Genomic DNA, 23,305 nt, shown 5'->3' with positions numbered 1-23,305 from the left:
TTTGGGGTGTAATTTGACTTCTGCCCATAGCATGTGTGAGCAATATATCATTTAGTGACAACTTTGTGCAAAAAAAAAAAAAGTTTGTAATATTCCCGCAACTTTTGGCAAAATATAAAATATTCCATGGACTCAACATGCCTCTCAGTAAATAGCTTGGGGTGTCTACTTTCCAAAATGGGGTCATTTGGGGGGGTTTTGTGCTATTTTGGCATTTTATGGACTTCGAAACTGTGATAGGTAGTGAGGAGTTAAATCAAAAATTTGCACCCTTAGAAATCCTGAAGGTGGTGATTGGTTTTCGGGGTGCCGTGCGCGACTAGACTCCCAAAAAGTCCCACACATGTGGTATCCCCGTACTCAGGAGAAGCAGCAGAATGTATTTTGGGGTGTGATTTCACATATGCCCATAGCATGTGTGAGCAATATATCATTTAGTGACAACTTGGTGCAAAAAAAAAAAAAGTTTGTAATATTCTTGCAACTTGTGGCAAAATATAAAATATTCCATGGACTCAACATGCCTCTCAGTAAATAGCTTGGGGTGTCTACTTTCCAAAATGGGGTCATTTTGGGGGGTTTTGTGCTATTTTGGCATTTTATGGCCTTCGAAACTGTGATAGGTAGTGAGGAGTTAAATCAAAAATTTGCACCCTTAGAAATCTTGAAGGTGGTGATTGGTTTTCGGGGTGCCGTGCGCGACTAGACTCCCAAAAAGTCCCACACATGTGGTATCCCCATACTCGGGAGAAGTAGCGGAATATATTTTGGGGTGCAATTCCACATATAACCATGGCATGTGTGAGCAATATATCATTTAGTGACAACTTTTTGTAAAAAAAAATTTTTTTTTTTTTTTTGTCATTATTCAATCCCTTAGGACAAAAAAAATAAATATTCAATGGGCTCAACATACCCATCAGCAATTTCCTTGGGGTGTCTACTTTCCAAAATGGGGTCATTTGGGGGGGATTTGTACTGCCCTGCCATTTTAGCACCTCAAGAAATGAGATAGGCAGTCATAAATTAAAAGCTGTGTAAATTCCAGAAAATGTACTCTAGTTTGTAGACGCTATAACTTTTGCGAAAACCAAAAAATATACGCTTATTGACATTTTTTTTACTAAAGACATGTGGCTGAATAAATTTTACCCTCAATGTATGACTAAAATTTAGTTTATTCGATTTTTCTTATAACAAAAAGAAGAAAATATCTTTTTTTTTCAAAATTTTCGCTCTTTTTCCATTTATATCGCAAAAAAAAAAAATCGCAGAGGCAATCAAATACCATCAAAAGAAAGCTCTATTTGTGGGAAGAAAAGGACGCAAATTTTGTTTGGGTGCAATATTGCATGACCGCGCAATTACCAGTTAAAGCAGCGCAGTGCGAAATTGCAAAAAGACCTCTGGTCCTTAAGGTATTTATTGGTCCGGAGCTGAAGTGGTTACAGACCAAAAAGACCAAAAGAATTATTTACACAAATGTACATGAATATATATTCTACTAATAGTACCATATGTACCATATTTATCAATAAAAATCTGTACATTTGTAGCTACAGGATATGTAACATATAAAGGTGTGGTCTGGTATGTAGTTGGAGTGTGTAAAGATGATTAGTATTTCTCTTGAGAAAAACAGTGTTTAAAAATACACACATAAAAAACTTGGAACACTAAATCCTAGAGACACAAATAAAATTTAAATTATAGTCCAAATTGAATGCAACTCACTAGAGATATTCAAAGCAGAAAGACCATAAAGTAAATACACAGACAAAATGTATATGAGTGCAAATATCCTTTGTGTGAAAACCTAATTGTGCATACAGATGAAAATAAACCACAAAACCAAAACCCATAGGCCCATAGTCCATGTAGTGAAAAACATAACATTCTCTGCTCAGGCTCTGGTCAGGTGTGAATGTAGGCTCCTACTCTATGTCTCTATGTCCCTTCCTCCTACCCCCCCCCCCTCATCTTTTTCTACCACTGTATATTTTTTTATGATTTCCTAGAAATATAAGAGCTTGTTGGTTGTAGGTATTTGATTTTCATATGTCTTTTAGAGTAAAGTTTTGCATTCACTTTCATTTTGTAGTAGTTAGTATTATTGTACATGGTCTACAGATATAATTGGCATATGTTAACTGTTCATTTTTTAATTATGCATTAATTTGTTCCCAATGAACAATGAGAACTGTTATTTCATCTTAATTTCAGGTACATTTGCAGCTGACATATAAAATGATATTTAAATTTATTGGCAAGTTTAATACTGACTGGCATTCACCTTTAACTAATTGAGCAGTTTAGTGTAACTGTTCAGAGGCAAAATGATGTCATGATATCATGTCATAAGCAGCGACATGCCAATACGAATCAGGCCCAACTTATTCCATGCATAGGTGCCAAGTAGCTCCAAGGTACTCCTCTAGGAAAATACAATATCCAGTAGATTAGTTCACTGTTAGAACCATAAATCTCAACACATCAACAGGTTCAAATGAAGAACTGAAGTAAGCCTTGAGAGGCAGCCAAAATGTACAGAGATCTAAAAGAAAGTACAAAGATAGGGACACATTCCCTGGTGCAATAAATACTAATAAAATAACTGGAACAAAGATGTTATGCACACAGTGAAGAAATTAATCGATCTCAGTCCTGACTGTAAATGCTTGTAAAATACACAAGTAGATTTGTGCTACATCAGAAACCGTACTGGAGATAGAATGAACCGTGGAGTTTATGGAAGTTTATATTCCAATTAGTTTTTGAAGTCAGGGACTCATTGGAAAACTTTTGGCTTAGAGAACTGATAATAATATAAAGGGTAATCTGCAGTACCCCATCTGCCTTGTTTCTAGAACTGATTCTAAGGCTGGATTCACACCTATGCATTTTTTGTGCTTTTTGCATTTTGCAGATTTGCACTAAAGAACGTGTTCCATAGGAAACCATGTTAAATGGACTGTAGTGAAAATTTGTAAAATGCAAAAAGCACTAAAACCGCATAGGTGTGATTCCAGCCTAATGTAGTATGATTCTGCTTTTATGTCTCAGAAGCATTTCCTAGCAGCAGTGAGATACAATATGTTTTCAAGATTTAAATTATTTGCTTAACAGTGGTATGCTTATTCTCACATGTTTATAATTATTACTTTATGTTAAACTAAAGTTACATAGTTACATAGTTAGTAAGGTTGAATAAAGACACCAGTCCATCCAGCTCAACCTGAGTGAGTGTCTACAATTGTCCCTATCCCTGTACATTGCACACTCACATCAGTCCCTACCCTCAAGGAGCCCACAATCCAAGGTCCCCATTCATATACCAGGGCCAATTTTGGACAGAAGCCAATTAACCTACCTGCATGTCTTTGGATTGGAAGTAACAGTGTTTTTTTTCCCTTTTCTTCTACCATATTTTATCAGTTGTCAGTATCACAGATCTTGTTTAGTACAATTCATCCTTAAGAAAACGTGTTGTAAATAATAAGGTTTGTCTCTTGACTGCACATTATTGGACATTGTTTAGACAAGTTACACAACCCTGTCAAATTTGCGTTTTTTTCATCTGCCTGCTCTCCTATAAAAAGCTTAACACGTTTATAGAGTTTTGAGCCACCGACATGGAAAATTTGTGAGCAATGATCAAATATAAAATTCCAATGTGAGAAAATCAGAAAAGAAATTAAGATGATACCTGCTAATAAAAATAACACATCTTTAGTGTTAGCTTTCACTTTGGCATTCGATCAGTATTCAACCCCTTCTACAGTGAGCAAACTATATTTGAAGGGACAATTATATATGAGGCTAGCATTTGACTGAATGTCCTGTATAATATTATTCTTGGACATGAACCTCGTACTTTGAAATCTGTTTTAAAATATTTTAACCTTATTATTTATATTACAATCCTCCTGACAATATGGTAAATGTAGCATACATTTTTTCCTTAAGAAAAGGGGTCTTTTCATATCTGATTACTTGCACACATCTATAAAGTAGTGCATGTTTATGGATGTCTGCATGTTGCAATGGAAGGGTCGTCTGCCTTTCAAGTGATTATTAGTCCTATAGGGATACAGACTGGGATGATGTGGCAGAACTTCTGTGTTAGACTTACTGTATCAGTTGTACTCTTGGGACTGGTTTTAAAGACATTATATGGGATATTTTAAGTTTTTTCCCCCTCTCTGTTAAACATGAGCAGGTCTCATAGAGAAATCCAAATATTTCTTTCCTTACAAAACACTCCCTGCAAATGATTGAAATGTACTTGATTCTGGTGAGATTGCTGCACAAAGACTAACTGGCTTTTTACATTTCAAGATAATTGCTAAGAAAATAGGTTAAAGTGGTTATAAACCCCTTTAAGCACTTGTACCTATAGGTAAGCCTAAAATAAGGCTTACCTGTAGGTACTGTAAATATCTCCTAAACATGTGCTTTTTAGGAGATATTTACCTTGTAGTTTGCCGGTTATGTCATTGGCGCACACGCTGTGAAGAAACGGCCCTCAATGCTGTTTCTTCCCGGCGAGTGCCGTGACTGGTGGCTTCTGCACCCATACACGGGAGTGACATCACGCGGCTCTGGCCAGTCACAGAGCCACAGTCCACAGCCCTGGAAGGAAGAGGGGCAGACATGGATGCAGCCTCGAGCAGAGACAGCGCAGGCATCATTTGCAGGTAAGTGTCACATAATGGGCCAGTATGCGATGGATACTAGCCCATTATGCTTTTACGCTGCAGGGTTTACAGGGAACAAAAGAGGAAGTGAAACCCATGAGGGTTTACTTCCTCTTTAAGGTTTACACTCTGTGCCCTACATTCTAGCATGCATAATAACCAACAAAAAGTTTGATTTGATATTGTTTGTCATAATTAAAAACAACAACATTTTCCCAGCACACATACCAGCTAGCCTGAAAGCTCCAAACCCCAAGCTGGAAGCCTTTCAAATGATTATTAATCCTATAGGGATACAGGTTAGGATGATGAGGCAGAACTTCTGTGTTAGGCCTACTGTATGAATTGTACTCTTCTTTTGACTGGTTTTAAATACATTAAATGGGATACTTAAAGTGTTACTAAACCCACAACAGTAAAATCAGTGTGTATATGCAGTAAAGCATACTTGTTATACTCACTGTGGAACATAAGAGGTTAATTCTTCGTATTGTGTAAAAAGGCTCTTTGATTCTGTCTTTTCTGATCCTCCCCTTCTTCCACTGTCCCCAAATCATCTCCTGATGGAACAGAGCATTGGGGGCAAGCTGCACATGCTCAGTTTGGTGTGTATTGCTAGAGAGTTTTTTTTGTCATGGGAGAATACATGTGATCAGCACAAGGCCAATCAGCACTGTTCAGACAGACACAATACAGACAGGACAACAAGGGAAGAATGAAAAAAAGGTATTTAGCAGTTTATATTTACTAAAACTGTTGCATTTTCATAATCTGTGTACTGTGGGAGACCAGGTATAGTGAATGCAGGATCTTGGGTTTAGTAACACTTTCAAGTTTGTTTACTCTCTGTTAGAAATGAGTGGGTCTCATAGTGAAATCCAAATACGGTATGTCTTTATTTTACAAATACTCCCGCAAATGGCTGAAATGTACTTAGTTGCTGTTTGCTGCAGGAAGACCAACTTGCATTTTATGTTTCAAGATTATTGCTAAAAAAATAGGTTTGACACTTTGTGTCCTAAGGTTTGGCATGCATAACAACCAACAAAACAGTTGATTTGATATTGTGTGTCAAAATTAAACTCTAATTCCAGCCATTATTTTTTCAAGCTTTTTTTTCTCATTGTGCCAGAGATGTCTGTACAAGTAATGAAGGTGCTTTTGTCAATCTACAGGAAGTTGCTGACAGAAAATATGGCCAGAAGTCCTTATGTCATGTACACACGACCGGTTTTTCCGTCGGAATAAACTCTGTAGGTTTTTGCAACGGAATTCCACTCAAGCTGTCTTGCATACACACGATCACACCAAAGTCCGACCGTCAAGAACGCGGTGACGTACAACACGTACGACGGGACTAGAAAAAGGAAGTTCAATTGCCAGTAGCTAATAGCTTCCGTCTCATACTTGCTTCAGAGCATGCATCGTTTTTGGTCCATCGGAACAGCATACAGACGAGCGGTTTTCCCAATATGAATTGGTTCCTTCAGAAATATTTAGAACATGTTCTATTTCTAGGTCCCTCAGAATGTTCTACGCAAAAAGTCAGATGGGGCATATACACGTTCGGAATATACAATGAAAAGCTCTCGTCTGACTTTTTCTGTCGGACATTCCGCTCGTGTGTACACAGCATAACCCTTCCCCATTCAAGTGTGATTTTGCCTGTCTCTCCATGAAAGAGGTTTCCCATTATTTGCTGTCCTGAAAAGAAGTGCAAGAAAATTTCCCCAACTAGGACACAGACAGCAATAAAAACCTTGTTAGAAATCCAGCCTGCACTAACACCTTGAACACCCAAATTAAAAATTAAGTTTTGACTGAAAATTGGCTTTAAGATGATAAAAAAATATTGTAGAAGAGAAGTTACTTAAATTATGTTCCCAAAGCCCCAATTCGATTTACGATGCTAGAACCATATTCCAAGCCAGGTTGCCATAGCCATCATAAGATCCATCCTACAGGCTTACAGTCAACTTACCAAAGTAATAATTAGAATCTAGTCACCAAAACTAGTATCAAGCTTTAAAAACAGTCAGAGCCATGTTAAAGAGACATGGTCTAGTCAGAGCAAGAATAACAACGTTTCTAAACTGAATCATACCACTGCCAAGTGCCTTTCTGAGCCTTTATCCACTGCCAGGCTATCAGCATAGTAGACATTATTATTTGCTTCAACTAAAAGGCTGAACTAGTCCCCTGCAAGATGGCAACATGTTTCTTACTTGTTTTCATGGCTAAGTCCTAAACATAGTCCCAAACTATAAGTCACATAAATCTATACAGGCGGTCCCCTAGTTACAAATATCTGACTTACAAATGACTCGTACTTACAAACGAAGGGAGGAAACCAGAAGTGAGAGGAAATCTACTCCTAGGAAGGGAAATTCACTCCTGTAAAGCCCCATACACACTATCAGATTCTCTGCTGTTTTTTTCCTTCAGATTTACCAAAACCATATAATATGAGGTCAAACCTTAGGAGTTTCAATGTGTATGCAATCAGGCAGGCCCTTGCACTACATGGTTTTGGTAAATCTGAAGACAAAAATCAGCAGAAAATCTGATAGTGTGTATGGGGCTTAAGAGTTATTATGGGAAAAAGGTGTCACCATTGATGCTTTATCATCAAGGCTTGTTTCCACAACAACCCAAAATTTTCAAAATCCAATTGTCATTGGGACAGAAAGTAAGGTAAGATCTTTTGAACAGGGGCACAGACAGCAAAACAAACATTATAGGGGTGTTAAGTCTTCCCTATGCTATCCAAAAAGATTAAAAATAGTTTTTTTTGGCTGGAGCTACACTTAAAAAATGTACCTGTTCCATTTTACAACAGATTCAACTTAAGAACAAACCTACAGACCCTATCTTGTTTATAACCCGGGGACAGCCTGTAATGTTTTTTTATAACCTGGACATAAATCCCTTTTACATTTGCAGTTACCATATTCATTTAATATACAAAAATAATGGCTGAGCTCTTCAAATCAGTAGATTTTATAAGGTATTGGGTCTCTTGACTGCTTAATTGCTTAGCAGATGTTAGATTTTCAATAACTACAATCACAACACATGCAACAAATATCTTCAAAGACCACCACTTGATACATGCTAGATGACTTTCCCTAAAAGGAAACATGTTATATGTACTGTAGATTTGTTAAAGTGGAGTTCCACCCAAGAGTGGAACTTCTGCTTATTTGCACCCCCCCAGTGCCACATGTGGCACCTTTCAGGGGGGAGGGGGGAATGGGGACCTCTTTCTGACAGGTCCCCTTCCCCACTTACGCAGATGGTGCCACTGTCTCTCTGAAGTTTGGCCCCACTCCTCTTTCCTCCGCCGCGGGTCAATTATAAAGTGATGCACAATAGGGAACCCGCTGTGAAGCCGAAAGGCTTCACTGCAGGGTTCCCTTACTAGGAATGGTGGCGGTTGCACCCGACAGCTGATCAGAAGATCGGCTGGGGTGCCGACATCGCAAGCTCCCTGGACAGATAAGTGTCCATATATTAAAGTCAGCAGCTGCAGTATTTGTAGCTGCTGACTTTTAATTACTTTTTATTATTTATATATTTTGTATGACCACCATTATTTTCCAGAACTGCCTTAACCCACTTGGGTATGGAGTTCGCCAGAGCATCACAGGTTGCCACTGGAGTTCTCTTCCACTCCTCCATGATGACATCATGGAGCTGGTGGATGTTAAAGACCTTGCACTCCCCCACCTTCCATTTGAGGATGCCCCACAGATGCTCAATAGGGTTTAGGTCTGGAGACATGCCTGGCCAGTCCATCACCTTTACCCCTCAGCTTATTTAGCAAGGCAGTGGTCATCTTGGAAGCGGTTGTGATCATGTTATCATGTTGGAATATTGCCTTGCAGCCCAGTCTCCAAGGGGAGGGGATCATGCTCTGCTTCAGTATGTCACAGTACATGTTGACATTCAAGGTTCCCTCAATGAACTGTAGCTTCTCATTGCTGGCAGCACTCGTACAGCCCCAGACCATGACCCTCCCACCACCATGCTTGACTGTAGGCAAGACACGTGTGTCTTTGTACTCCTCACCTGGTTGCCACCATACACACTTGACTGACACCATCTGAACCAAATAAGTTTATCTTGGTCTCATCAGACCACAGGAGATGGTTCCAGTAATCCATGTCCTTAGTCTGCTTGTCATCAGCAAACTGTTTGCAGGCTTTCTTTGCATCATCTTTAGAAGAGGCATCCTTCTGGGACAACAGCCATTCAGATCAATATGATGCAGTGTGCGGTGTATGGTCTGAGCACTGACAGGCTGACCCCCCACCCCTTCAACCTCTGCAGCAATGCAGGCAGCACTCATACGTCTATTTCCCAAAGACAACCTCTGGATATGACGCTGAGAACGTGCACTCAACTTCTTTGGTCGACCATGGTGAGACCTATTCTGAGTGGAACCTGTCCTGTTAAACCACTGTATGGTCTTGGCCACTGTGCTGCAGCTCAGTTTCAGGGTCTTGGCAATCTTCAAATAGCCTAAGCCATCTTTATGAGCAACAATTCTTTTTTTTCAGATCCTCAGAGAGATCTTTGCCATGAGGTGCCATGTTGAACTTCCAGTGACCAGTATGAGAGAGTGAGAGCAATAACACCAAATTTAACACACCTTCTCCCCATTCACACCTGAGACCTTGTAACAATGAGTCACATGATACTGGGAGGGTAAATGGCTAATTTGGCCCAATTTGGACATTTTCACTTAGGGGTGTACTCACTTTTGTTGCCAGCAGTTTAGAAATTAATGACTGTATGTTATTTTGAGGGGTCAGCAAATTTACAGTTGTCACATGAAATGATATAATAAAAGATTTACAAAAATGTGAGATACTGTATATATATATTGCATGTATATTGCTAGCTCCTAGGGGGAGTAACTATATATATTATAATGTTGGGTACACCACCTGGCATATCTGGCCACAATATGATTGCCTGCATCACCTAAGGAGCTGTTTTATGTTTTCTGCAGACAAGCACAGCGCCGTCCTTACTTTCCAGACATTAGCAGTTATGTAGGTAAATATATCTTAGATGATCTCATTGTTCTTTGAAGATGGTTTGTTCTGGGAATGTATGGCTAGATTGGAGGTAGCTGATAAATATTATCATTTTCCATTTCAACTGTACTTATTCAGACAGGGAGACATTTTTCTATATTTTTATGGGCACCTTTATCTATAAGAATTATTTCATTCTTCTTAGTTGCCATTATGTACAGTAAGACATCTTACTTAACAAAAAAAAAGACTTTTGGCTAGCAAACCAGATACAGACTGATAGCTGGCAGGACATTGTGGTGCCTTCCCCAGGCAAAAATTACAGCTATAAAAGTCTTTGATAAAAAAAAAAAAAAATTGGACTTATGCTAGGTATCAATTTGTTCTTATATTAATATAATACAGATTGAAATACTCCGCTGTAGTTCATCATATACATATTGATTTTTTTTATAGTCTTTCATCCCTAAGGAATTTGCATTCTTGTTTAATAAAAGGCTTGTGGCTAAATAATTAAAAACATGACAAACCGATCCTGACTTTTTAAAATGATTTGAGTTCTTCTTCAAAACGTGTTTGGAAAGAAAGTTTTTTGGAAAATAAAATCACTGATATTGAATCATTTTAGGTTGTCGATGGGCTGTTTGCAGAGCTCAGTTTAAAATTGAATTAGTTTAAGTTTATTGTTTAAAATCACAACACTCTAGCAGAGGTAATTCATAACTTTCCAACATACACAAAGCCAAACATTCCTGTGCAAGTCAATGTGTGTTTCTGGATGACCGTAGTTCTGTTGGCTGCTGCAGAGTAGATTGAATTTCCCCCTCTGACCCATATTAATTAAATGTTCTGTATATTTGTGGTGCCAGAAATCCCCATTCATTAAAAACTAGTTTAAAATGCAAATTAAAACCGATGCACTGTGAAGTTTAATGTTACTATACTAACTAATGTAGTCAAGACTTCACTATAGATTATTTGAAAATAATTCAATTAGACACGTTTTTCCATGCTTGATTATGCTGCAGTGGAGACGTGGAGCACTGTTTCCTCAATGCTAGTTCCAGAATGATGATGTCACTCACAGTGAAGCGGCTTGACTACACTGCCCTGAAACTAGCCTGAAAATCAAAATCAGGGTGCAGTAATTTGTTTTAAGCTTAGATCCAGCAAAAATATATTTTATAGTTTAGAATACAGTGTTATCATAATCTGTTAGAAATGTATTTTAATTTTTTGTTCTCACTGGGAAGGTTTTCTTTCACTTCCTGTGTGGTCACTGGAGTAGGAATTGAGCACACTCTTCAGCAGGGATCATGCATATAAAGCACCACTTTTTTATGGCGTAGAAGAATTAGAATCCTTTTCAAGTTTCATTGCTGTTTGTGTCCATGTTAGGGAGGTTCTTTTCACTTTTTATGTGGTCATTAGGACACAAAGTTAGGGAAAATCTCTCCAAAAGTGACACAGACAGGGATAAAACAGGTATTAAACTAGATAAAGGTTCTAATCCCTTTCCGAAAAGTTGTAACTCTTTCCAAAATGTTTTGGCTGTGGTTGTGGTTTGACGCAACACTAAACATAATCACTTACATGTCATATAAACTTTAACATGATGATGTTGTTTCAAAATGAATGTTACATTTAAGTTGTTAAGAATAACACCTGCCATGAAGGATATTTTTGCCACTTTCTGTTATAGGATTACAATGCTCTGTCCCTATCTCTCAATTACCCTCCTGTATTGTCACTCTGTCATACAGGTCTCAAAGACCTACAGCCTGACTAAAAGTCAGGCACACAGTACCCAGGCATGGTTGACTTTTGTCAACATCAAGACACCTGCCCTGAGAAATAGCATGCAACCATCACAGAAGTGCATGAATATTGCATGCATATACTGTATATGATACACACTGCTTTATTAAACTAGATGTCATTAGATTTTATATTAGGTTTTATATCTAGTCTAAGGCAATGGGATTGATTTGCTAAAACTGGAGAGTGCAAAATCTGGCACAACTGTGCATGGTAGCCAATTAGCTTCTAACTTGTTTAATTAAGCTTTGACAAAAAAAAATAAACTGGTAGCTTCTTGGTTTCCAATGCGGAGCTGCACAAGATTTTGTACTCACCAGTTTTAGTAAATCAAGAATAGTGAGGCTGATAAAAGGTGATTTGGCTCATATGGCTTACTGCTTATTGCTAGTATTTGCACTTCCTTGTTGAATTAATAAAGACCATCATTTTATGCAGGGGTTTACATCCACGGGAATATTTCCTGCCCCATGATAGCTGCTGAGTAGTGCCTATCAAACTTTTAATTTCCCCTAGTTAGATGCATTAAAACTGCCCTCCGGAGTATATCTACCCAGTTCGGCTACTGTGCTATGTTAGCACTGAGATAGAGCACTTACTTTATAACAGAGGCACATATCTATACGTTAGGACTTTGGTTGTTATGTCAGAATGCTATATGGACCACCAAAATATACATTTTTCATGTTATACCACTTAAATACAAAAACAATGCATGCTATACCACTTCTCTAAAGTTGGGACTTCAACTCAGGCTCATTAACCAATGCAGGGCTGCTCTTCATCTTACAGGTCACCTTCCAAAGATGCTATATATGCAACCATTAGCATACAGAGGCAAATTATATCTAGCAGGTAGACCCAGACATCCATAGCCGCTCCCGAATTTCACTCATTTGGAGGGAACGTCCCTCTTTTGGAACCAAATCCCTCTTCCCCTACTCCTCTTTAATGACCTTTAATAAAGTACTATTTAACTAGCTTACTGCACCTTTTATACAATCTCTAAATTATTTAATTTATTATTTTGCTACAGTATAGGAAAGGTAGTTGTGAAAAAAACACTTTAATTTAATTAATGATTGGTTATTAATTATTTATTGTCCAGGTAACTGGGAGTGAGGCAGGGATATAGCTAATGGAAGCCGGTTCAGTTCTTCTAAAACGTGACCACCACTTAGAACCATTCCTTACCCGTGCCTTTAAGACCAGTGGGAGCCTTGTTGTGTTGGTGCTTATCTACCAAAAGCAATGAGATCTTTCGCCCATTAAATGTAAATAGCCGCTAGAAGGGTACTCCACAATTCCAACTGAACATGAAAAAGTACACAATTTTATACTAGGTAATAAAACAAGCATGTAATGTAACATTTCTATTAAATGCAATATAGGATCAATCAATAAAATAACAAGAACTAAATGCATTGCCACTGATAAAATTTTAAAGTTATGATAAAAATGAATAAGGTTAACTTGATCAGATTTATGCTTAATTCTCATGTGCTAGCATTACTCGTATTTCACTAAGCAGATGACAAATACATTACTATTTCTGGTAGATGACATCAAAGTACCCAATTTTCTGCTAATGATAATCATGGTTCTATAGCATGGTTACCCTCTGTGCTATCAATTATTCCTTGAAATAACCCCCAGGTGTATACATAGAAGGTACCATTGGTTCTCTTTGTCTGCATTTCTATTTAGTTGTATCTGGTTTGTGTATTCACACAATTCATCGAACGGATGGTCTTTTGTGGATGAGTAATGCATATGAGATTCATCAGTATCCTGACAAGTTTATCCCATGGAGAAGTGAGCACACAGGTCAAGTGGATTATCATGCACTTTGTGTACAGAGCATTTTACTAAGAACCACATGTTGCACTTATACCATGTACGCAAATACTTTCTTGGCCATGATGGTGAATTAATAGAAGTCTGCTTTAACTCTTTCTCTGCTTTAAAATATAATGTTAGTGATATACCAACCCTAAATTGCTAACACAAACCCCCACCCCTGCTCTGGAAGTAATACATATAACTCAACTGATTGTAATGTATAGGGGAATCAAACTATGCTTTAGTCGGATCTGGCAGGTGTCATATAAAGGAAAACAGCTCAGTCTGCACATGGAAATATTTGAAAAACACAAAATAAAATCATAAAGTACATATCAAGGCACTTTGCTAGAAGCCTGGTTAGTCCAAAACTAGTTGTTATGTATTGGGGCCTGATTTTAAGCAAATCTGTACATAGGGTAGCCTGCCATTGTCAACCTTTACTTGTGTAAAATCTAGCTCACTGGCTGTCAAACCAATTCAAAGTCAATTTAAAAATATTAAGAACATATTTATGCACTTTTCTAAAAGAATGGTCAGTCAATGTCTCCTACCTAGGTCCTGGCATGCAAAGAACCTGATTTCACAAAATCTTGAATTACAAAATATAGATCCTTCCATTACCAATGTATATAGTACTTCTGAAAAATGCGAGCTTGCTAGCTCAATCTGATGCCTTGTTTTCAGTACATCTGAGTCACCGGCCTGGATTCTGACTTGGCTTGCTTAATACATCTTCTGGGTTAGTAACTCTGGAAGAACTGATGTAAGAGACAGCCAGGCAAAATGCACTTTCAGTTCAGGATTACTCTTAGAGGAATAGTTTTAGGGAATACTTAGGCCGCGTACACACGCGGGGACTGTTCGCCCAACTTTGTCCGCTGAACAGTGTTTCGGCGGACAGTCCGCCCGTGTGTGGGCTTTCAGCGGACAGTTTCAGCGAACAGTCTGCTGAACAAAGTTTTTCGGAAATTCCGAAAAACTGTCCGCTGAAACTTGGTTTCAGCGAACAGTCCCCTCGTGTGTAGGCTTGTTCGTCAAACTAAGTTCCGCGCATGCTCAGAAAGGATTTACACGCCGAAAGTTGTAATGCAGTGTATAGGACGTCGTATTTTCCGTCCCGTCGTACGTGCCGTTCACGTCATCGCGCACGGTTTCAGCAAACTGTTCGTTCGTCGTGTGTGGGCAAGTCCGTCCATGCTAATTTTGAGCGGACTGTTCGCTGAAACTGTTTGACGGACAAAGTTGAGCGAACAGTCCCCGCGTGTGTACGCGGCCTTAGTCTTTCAGGTAATGTGATGCTCATTCGAGCATGAATCTGGTGCTTGCAAGCATTTGCATGGCCATTGTTCCTTCAATTAAATTAAATGTGACATGTGACTGGTTGGAGCTTGTGACATACTACTACAATAATGAAACAGAAGGCTTAAGTGTTTATGAGTACAGTCTGTGAGTGATGTATCTATGTGTGTGTATAACGCATGTTGCAAATTGTATTATGGGAGATGCACAGTGTGTGTTAATGTATGCTACACTGTGCACTTTATAAGTGGTGTGTTATATATGATAATTAGATGATATGTATGGGCAAATTACAGATAAATGCTCTGACACCATTGTAGGCCCATTAGGATTTACCCTAACCAAAAATGCTGGACAACATTAGTTTAGATTTTTTCTTATTATCTTAGCTGAACTTTAAGAACTTGAGGTAAAAAACATAAAACAAAAGAATATCAGCAGACTTACGCCTATACATACATATATTATAACTGGGAAAAATGACTTCCCTTCCCCATTTACAGCAAGAAACTCCTTTTTTCTTATTTATCTTTTTTTTTTTTTTGGTATGCATGTTCTGCTGTGCCCAACATCTTCCATTAATGCCTAGGGAAAAAAGCATATGCTTTGCACCTGGTGCCTCGTGAGATATGAAAAACATATCTCAGGAGGCATCAGCCTCCACTCATGGAAAGAGGAAGAGGGCGGACCTGGTGGCTGCCTGAACCCAAGAAAGACAGCTGCCTCTTGATGACATCATGATCGAAGATGGCAGTGCAGGACTCGGTGGACAGGTGAGTATATGATTTAAGGACAACACAACATTAGGTAAAAAAGAAGGAAAGAGTGGAAAAAAATAAAAGGAGGATGTTAATGTTCCACCAACCAGATACTAGTAATCAGTTTAGCTTTAAAGGAAATTAATTAAAAACAAGCATTTGAATACATCTCAATTTCTGTCCTTCAGTAATTATATTAGCACAGACTTACAGCACCTGTGCTATTTAGTTTTTTTAGTGTATAAAGTTCAGGCAGGAAACAAGATAACCTTACAGAATAGTCCTTCTGGTCTAGTAGTGAAAAGACTGGTACATAATTACAATTTAAATAATCCCTGAAAGTTAAGACAACAATATTATAACAATTCAAGGGTAGAGATTCAGATAATTACACAAACTTATTAGTGAATGGCTCTTTTTAAGGAAATAACTCAGAACTGTTACTTATGTTGATCAAACTCTCATTTCTGCAATCGGCCATTTGAATATCTACTTAGCGTTGTTTCTGTGTCAATATATAACATTTACCATACCTATTGGCCAATGGGATAATTCTACGGATTTTTATTTGTGTTAGTTATCTGCTTATATTTTATGTCTTTCTCCTTTCATATAGCGGAAATAGTTTATATATCTGTTTGCATCACACAGCATAAAACCAAGTAGCTAGGATTTTGATATTAGTGCCTGGTAGAAAAGAATATGTTTTTCAGCAGCCCCCAGCAGTTTACATTGTGCAATCAGCCTGTCTCATACACTGTAATCATTGTTCTGTTCTTAAACAGAGCTCTTTAACGAATGCACTAGCCTGATGCAACCTCTTTTCTTTCTAAACAGTCATATAAGCTATGAACCTGCTATAATCTAGCTAGACTAAATGAGAATCTTTTCAATTTTAACAAATCTCTAAAGTGGATGTAAATTGCATACATGTGTAAGTTACACCCATTGGTTGAAGGCCATGTCTCCTAGGAACAGGGATTGTGCTATTTATATTAAAAAGTAACTGTAAACTTCCATGCTTTATATTATGTAAGCATTGTTTCCAGAAAATACCCTCTTTATCTGTAAGTGCTGTTTAACCCAACATGTAGTGTATGGCAAATATTATATTTAAGCTTTCAGTTTAGTCAGCCTTGATTTTGTACTGTATCTCTGTGCCTCCAGCTGCAAGTTATCTAAATTCAGGTTCCCAGGTCCACCCACTTGACAGGACTATTTTTTGAGGGCTTAGACTTCTCTTGTTGGATTTTTGTTCATGTTACATCATAGATAATGCAACACAAAACTGAGACCCATGATCTAAAACATGTACGTTTCAGCCCTTTAGAATACATGAAAACCAAGTAGATGGATTCTGAAAAAAAGAAGCAAACAGCTCCCCTACATGGGATTATGATGGCCTTCCCACTCACTGGCTTATCTTTGGTTTATTAAACCAGACATCAGCTGAGAAAATGTGACCAATGAATTTCAGCAGATCCCCAAAGAATAGCCTGAAGAAGGTGTAGTGTGCCTGTAGAAATAAGTTCGATTTCCTGTAGCTGTTGGGATCAGAAGCACAGTAAAGCCTTCCTAAAACAGAAGGTTGTCAAATCTTATTCCATTACATATCCCAAAAATAACAGGATTATTCCTAATTATAGGACAGCGGAGCAGAACCATACATATTCGACTTTGCACCCCATCAGCTGTACACATCCAGAACCACTAGTGCATAGTGCAAATATCCCAAAATGCATACAGCTATTTCAAACTTATTGTCAACCATCTGTACAGTGTATGTAAACCATGACGTCTATTGAGTAGGGCTTGGGAACCAGCACACTGAATATGTGAAAAGTTGGGTCTGGGCTAGGCTATAATTCTTTGAATAGGGCCTTGGAACCCAATGAGACAATATAACTACTCAAGTTACAGTGAGAAGGGACTAAAGCAAGCAAAAAGTGCATTGCGCAGTGAAACTTTCTTAAGAAGATAACTCCTCATTTCAGACCATCAGGCATGACCATGCTAATCATTGCTTTACATCCCGTCAGCCAGATGCACATCCAGAACTGCTGATGTATAGTGCTTCTCTAAAACTGCTATAGGCTATGTAAATTTAAAAGCAAGCATGGAATGTCCCCTAGATCATGTGACATTTCATGTGTCTGTTGAGTATTCCAGTCCTGTAAAATGCTACTTCATTTTTACTAAGACCTACCTCCAAATCTGAATCTCTTTTCGTGCAGGACATTATCCCAATTTGAACTTTGATAAGACATTTCAGACCTACCACAGTAGCTGCTGCTTTTTTTTCATCTCCAAGTAATGTCTGATTTTGTTTTAAAAGGAAAAACATATTTATCAGAAAATGTGTTAAATAAATACAAAGTACTGCTTGGCAAAGTAAAGCCTTCTTAGAACAGAAGGTATTCACATGTCTCCTTCCATCACTTATCCCAAAACTAAAGCAGAGTGCACGCTCTGAGTTTTTATTTTCGTTCAACCAGCGAGTTGAAAAAACTCACAGATCCCTGCATCAACACAAGGAATGTTATTGCAGGGATCCGCCCCGCTGTTCTATTGTACTATGACAGAGGGGACTCTTCCTCAGATTAGTGCTGCAGCCATTGGCTGCAAGAGCTGATTAAACGCTAGTTTTCTAGCATGACTGTTCTAGCATGAAGAAGCCGATCGGGAGACTGGCTTCTGTTGAACTGACAGTATTACACACATACTGGCCGACTATTGATACATGTGTACCCAATCTAAAAGGATAATTTCTCGTTTCAGGAAATTATTGCTTTATACCTTTTCAGCCAGATGTACGTACAGAGATGCTGGTGTATAAGGTAAATGTAGCCTAATAATATAGAGCCATTTATTCCAAACTGCATACATCTACAGCTGTTCCAGACTTTTTGGCCATCATCAGGGCCATGCAAAGAAACTTTGGCTACTATGGAGTAGGGAATGATACATGGGCATCATACCAAATGATTCTTTAAAATATACTACCAAATATATCATGAGGAATCAAACCAGAAAAATCTTCTATTTCATCATGGATTCTGAGTTTATTCCTAGTTCAGATGTACTTAGATATCATGTGCTGAAGAGGAAGAGTGGTCTCAAATATCCAAATACAGGCCCAAGTAGGTGGCAGTTCAATGCAAGGTGATCCCATAAACAGTCTAATATTTTTTCATAGAATGTGTTCTAAACTTTCTGAAATTCCATTGGGGTGCAGTATGTCATTTTAGATACAAAAGTGTTTAGTACAGTTCTGATTATTGTTTTGTATCAGTCAGTTGTAATATGATTAGTGCGACAGAATAAAGTCCTTGCACAGGGAAAATACAAGCAAGCTTATACGTATGTGCACATTAAAGCTAATCTGTGTTTATTAATTCTTCTATTATGGGTATCTGTAATTGTTTTTCCTGAAAGTTACCTTTAAAGTGGTTGTAAAGACTGAAGGTTACATCTATGCATGAAGGTAAAAAAAACGTATGTGTGCAGCTAAGCCCCCCCCATACTCACTTGAGCCCAATCTCAATCCAGTGATGTCCAAGGGAGCAGACTCCTCCCCTCCTCATTTGCTCAGACACAGCAGTGGAAGCTATTGGCTCCTGCTGCTGTCAATCAAAGAAAGAGATGAAGGAGCAGGGGCGGGTCTGAGCCCCGTTGTGTGTGTCAGTAGATACACAGAGAGGGGCTTGGGAGTGAGCATGCATGAATGCCCCCATAGCAAGCAGCTTGGTATGAGGGCACTCAGCAGGGGGGAGGAGCCCATGACGCCAGCGGAGGACCCCAAAAAAGGAGGATTGGGGTAGCTCTGTGCAACACCATTGCACAGAGCAAGTAACTATAACATGTTTGTTTGTTTTTTTATATTTTTACTATATTTACTTTAGTATCACTTTAAAAGAAATCTGTGGTCACAGCATACACCATAATTTTATAACATTAACATTGTAAGAACAAAACAAACAATAGTTCTTATTGACAATCTAATATAAGCTTACTTGAAAAATCTTTTTTCATGGTGTGAGTGCTGCCTGTCTGCTGTCCATCTCTTTCCACAACTTCCTAGATTCCCTGCATGTATTGCAGCTTCTCCTCTGTTGTTTACTTTCAATTTCCAAGGACTACATATCCCATGGTACCTTGCTGACTGCAAGCAGTGAGCTCCTCCTCCTCCTCCTCTTAGCACCTCTGTAGTTCAGAAGGCAGGCTCTATGAAATGTGTGGCATACTACCCACAGGGCATTGTAAATCATTGTGAATATGTGTCACAATATTCAAGGAAGTAAATGTGTGGGGATCTTCACAAAGTAAGTTTACAAACTTCAAGATTGTTCAGATTAATAGGAGTAGGCTCGAAATAATTTAATACTATGTAGCAATGAATATATTGTATGAATTTACATTTTCACCATAGATTTGCTTTAACTGACTGTATGTCTTTGGTTTATTCAACAGGATGCCCTGTGAAAGGAGAATCTGTGCCTAGCATTTCTTGGTTTCATGTGAATCAGACACTGAATAATGGAGCACGGCCATCATACGAGATTCTGGAAGGTGGACAGATTATAAGACTAACTAATATAAGTAAAGATCATCTAGGAGAATACAGTTGTGTTGTAAACAATCCTTCTGATTCACTTACTCAACGAGCTTTTCTGTCAATTCAAGGTAACTAGATATCATATTTATTTACAACCTGGACATCATTTTATTGTGTAAGATGTCATATTCCTGAGGGTCATATTATATGTAGTTGTTTATATTATTATTCTCAAGGATCAGCTAAAAGATGATGGGAGAAGTATGTAAGATTTGTCATAGAAGAGTCCAGCTTTATTCATGTGTTAAAGAGAAACTGAAACCATCTAACAAAGCAGTGGCATTTCATTGCAGACATCTCTGGATACCATCAGTTTAACTTTCCTGTTCACTTGTAGGCAAATTTCAACCAACTCATGTGTTTGAGTGTCTGGGACAATTCCCTGCTACACCTAGCATCTCACTATAGCCACTGAAGCTGTCTATCATAATGATGGGCTATTGGAGAGTAGCCAAATACTCCACCATGTCAGTGGACTTCAGAATTTGAGGTTCCTGGAACATTCCTGAAAGCTATACAGCTAAGCAGGTACCTGGAGGTTCCTGTAGTGGTTGGAACTTTACTAACCTTTAGATAATGTTAGAAATGCTTAAAGCAAGACTCCTCCATTCCTGCATCTCTCACACAAGGGTGGTTCCTTCACGAGAAAATCATGTGCTTAATGGCAACTCCTTGAAAGGGCTTGAGACATGGCGCTCATCTTTTGTCTTCAGTACTGGGAAATGTTAGATATTATTTCTACCAAGACTGGTATCCCACAACATGTGTGTGGTTTACAGCAGCAATAGCATAAATACAGTGAACACGTTGAAACAAAATTCAAGGTCAATATGAAAAACATCCTTTACACCAGTTAAATGGAAGAGCAGAGTAGGAGGTTACGCAGTGCACATTGCTTATCATCTAACATGATTTCTAGTATTGGGGCCTGTAGAGGGTTGTCCAGGCACCTTCAAGGAGAAAAAAAAGAGTGGACACAGCACATATGTGGCTATATCCTTCCAAGCAAGTTCAACAAGAAGCTGCAAAGTTGTAACAGGGGATAGCGGAGTTGCATCCAGCATAGCAAGATTGTATGTGTCCCTAAAAGATGTATACTGTATGTAAGGCAATGGGTACTCAAACAGCCAGAATATGCAAAACTGAGATAGTACTTTTGCATTGCTGATTGGTACTGTTGCCTCTAATCTGTATTTTTTTATTTTTTGTTATGTCCTTTCTAAGGATTGCAATAAGCACTAAACAACAGACACACCACTCACATCTCGCAGGAAAACATAGGACCCTTTTTTAAATTTATATTGCCCATCCTATGAGGCAAGCATGTATATATTTCTAAAGAATTTAAGTTGGGAAGATGTTAGATGCCTTTCTAGCACAGGGGTTCTTACCTGTTGATATCCATACCCCTTGGGAGTCTAGGAACCAAAATATGGGGGTATGGCACTGGATCTCTGAAAAAAACTGAAACAGGATTCTCACATTATTGAACCTGAAATCAAAGTGGAAAAATCAACTTTGAGTTTCATTTGATTGCAAGGAAAAAACAGAAACATTCCTGGTTGTAACTTATGTTTATATTTTTAAGTGGCTTTTATATAAATATGATAAAGGCACTTACTTTCTGTGAGCCCTTCTGTTTAGGCTAGCAATATGTTAAGTAAAACCAAGTCATTTTCATCTTTTGAAATTATACTGGTGTCCTAAAGGACTGGCGGTGATGATTTTGATGCTGCTATGGGGGATAAAAATGGGATATCATTAGGTTCTGTAAGGTTAAGAAACAGATTATTGCCAGATATAAGGGCTTAGTTATAATGATCAGTCAAATTTACCTTTAATTCCATTGTATTTCCTCACATGTGTTAAAAATGTCAAACTGCAATATTCATATGAAGAATAAATAAATGGTTAATGGTAGACAATGTCGGTAAAACCGGGGAAAAAAAGGTAAAAAATCTAGAAAAAAAACAATAACACTACTTTGAATTGGGTTGCTTTTCCCCATATTTTCTCTACTGAAAATAATAGATTACACCAAGTTTAGCTTTTTTGCATATAGTCTCAGAAAAGACAGGTTGAGTGCCCATTTACATATGTGCAGTGCATTAATGCATTAGTGTTTATGCACGTTACACCATGCATTATCTTGTGTTGTTTTAAAGTGCTTTTTGAATTGTACCTACAGGTAAGCCTATAATAAGGCTTACATGTAAGTCCAGTGCATCATTTAGAAGATATTCACATTGATGGCGCTACTGGTGCATGCGCACTGCACTCTGAATGGACAGCACAGCTGTTATTCACCGTGCAATGCTGGTGCCTTGGGGAAGGTGCATTGGAATAAATATATCACAAAATGTTATAGCTTTAAAATAAAGCTATAATCATTTTAAGTAGTACCTTCTAATTAATTTTTCTTCTCTAATTGCAGCAACATCATCAGACTATCAATGGTCAGTGACTGGTCTGGTGCCATGTACAGCATCGTGTGGCAACAGAGGCATTCAACAACCACAGCTGAAATGTGTCCTTGACAAGCAAGAAGCTAATACATCTTACTGCCTGGATAAGCCCAGACCATCCCTAAAACCTGTTGCATGTAACAGACGAGACTGCCCACCAAGGTATTTACTAAACTCATGTGTTCATTTTCATGTTAACCTGAATTCTTAAGTTCATTTAGCAATACATTCATGTATAAGATTCAAACAAAAGTGAGTTATTAGACATTCCAACAGGAATTGCAATTACGTAACAGAAACAATGCACACTGATATAACAATTAATGTTGAACTCCAGGCAGATATCAAATACATGAGTTAAAGAGTAACTCTACTTTTGTTGAGAAAAAAACATCCCCCTCTGGGTGATCGACTGTATTTACATTGCAAGGATATTAACAAACTTTGTTGCAGATTACTACCTTTTGTTATTCTGAAAAATGTGCAAAGTGAGTCTAATGGGAGTGGTTTCAAAATTATCAACCAGCTGCTGCACCTGCAGAGCTCTAATGAGGAAAATTGCAGGGCCTGCATCTCTTTAGCCGTCATTTCCTATTGGGAATATCTTACCAAAAATTACATTTGTTGGCGGGGATGCCCTTAGCCACATGCCGACCGGGCCATAGCCGAAAGACGAGGCGCGCACCCGGGAACATCCATGAGAGAGAGGAGGGAGGAACCGACATCATGACACCGGTTCCTCCCTCCCCTCTCTGTACCAGTA

At 38.3% G+C, this 23,305-nt stretch overlaps 1 protein-coding gene across 3 annotated transcripts in view; it reads left to right on the top strand.

Moving 5' to 3' along the window:
• ADAMTSL1 (ADAMTS like 1) overlaps nucleotides 1-23,305 on the top strand; it is a 1,178,053-nt gene that overhangs the window by 1,124,122 nt on the left and 30,626 nt on the right. For all 3 annotated transcript variants that reach the window (XM_077475229.1, XM_077475230.1, XM_077475231.1), the window contains 2 exons: nucleotides 19,933-20,145; nucleotides 22,512-22,704. In XM_077475229.1, coding sequence (XP_077331355.1) covers nucleotides 19,933-20,145; nucleotides 22,512-22,704 — 406 coding nt within the window. The remainder of the gene's footprint in view (nucleotides 1-19,932; nucleotides 20,146-22,511; nucleotides 22,705-23,305) is intronic.

This window comes from Lithobates pipiens, unplaced genomic scaffold (assembly GCF_037356315.1).
Source record: "Lithobates pipiens isolate NorthernLeopardFrog02 unplaced genomic scaffold, aLitPip1_a1.2 Scaffold_13, whole genome shotgun sequence".
NCBI classification, from domain to species: domain Eukaryota; kingdom Metazoa; phylum Chordata; class Amphibia; order Anura; family Ranidae; genus Lithobates; species Lithobates pipiens.
Note: the sequence above shows the minus strand (reverse complement) of the source record. Positions and strands in the feature narration are given on the sequence as shown.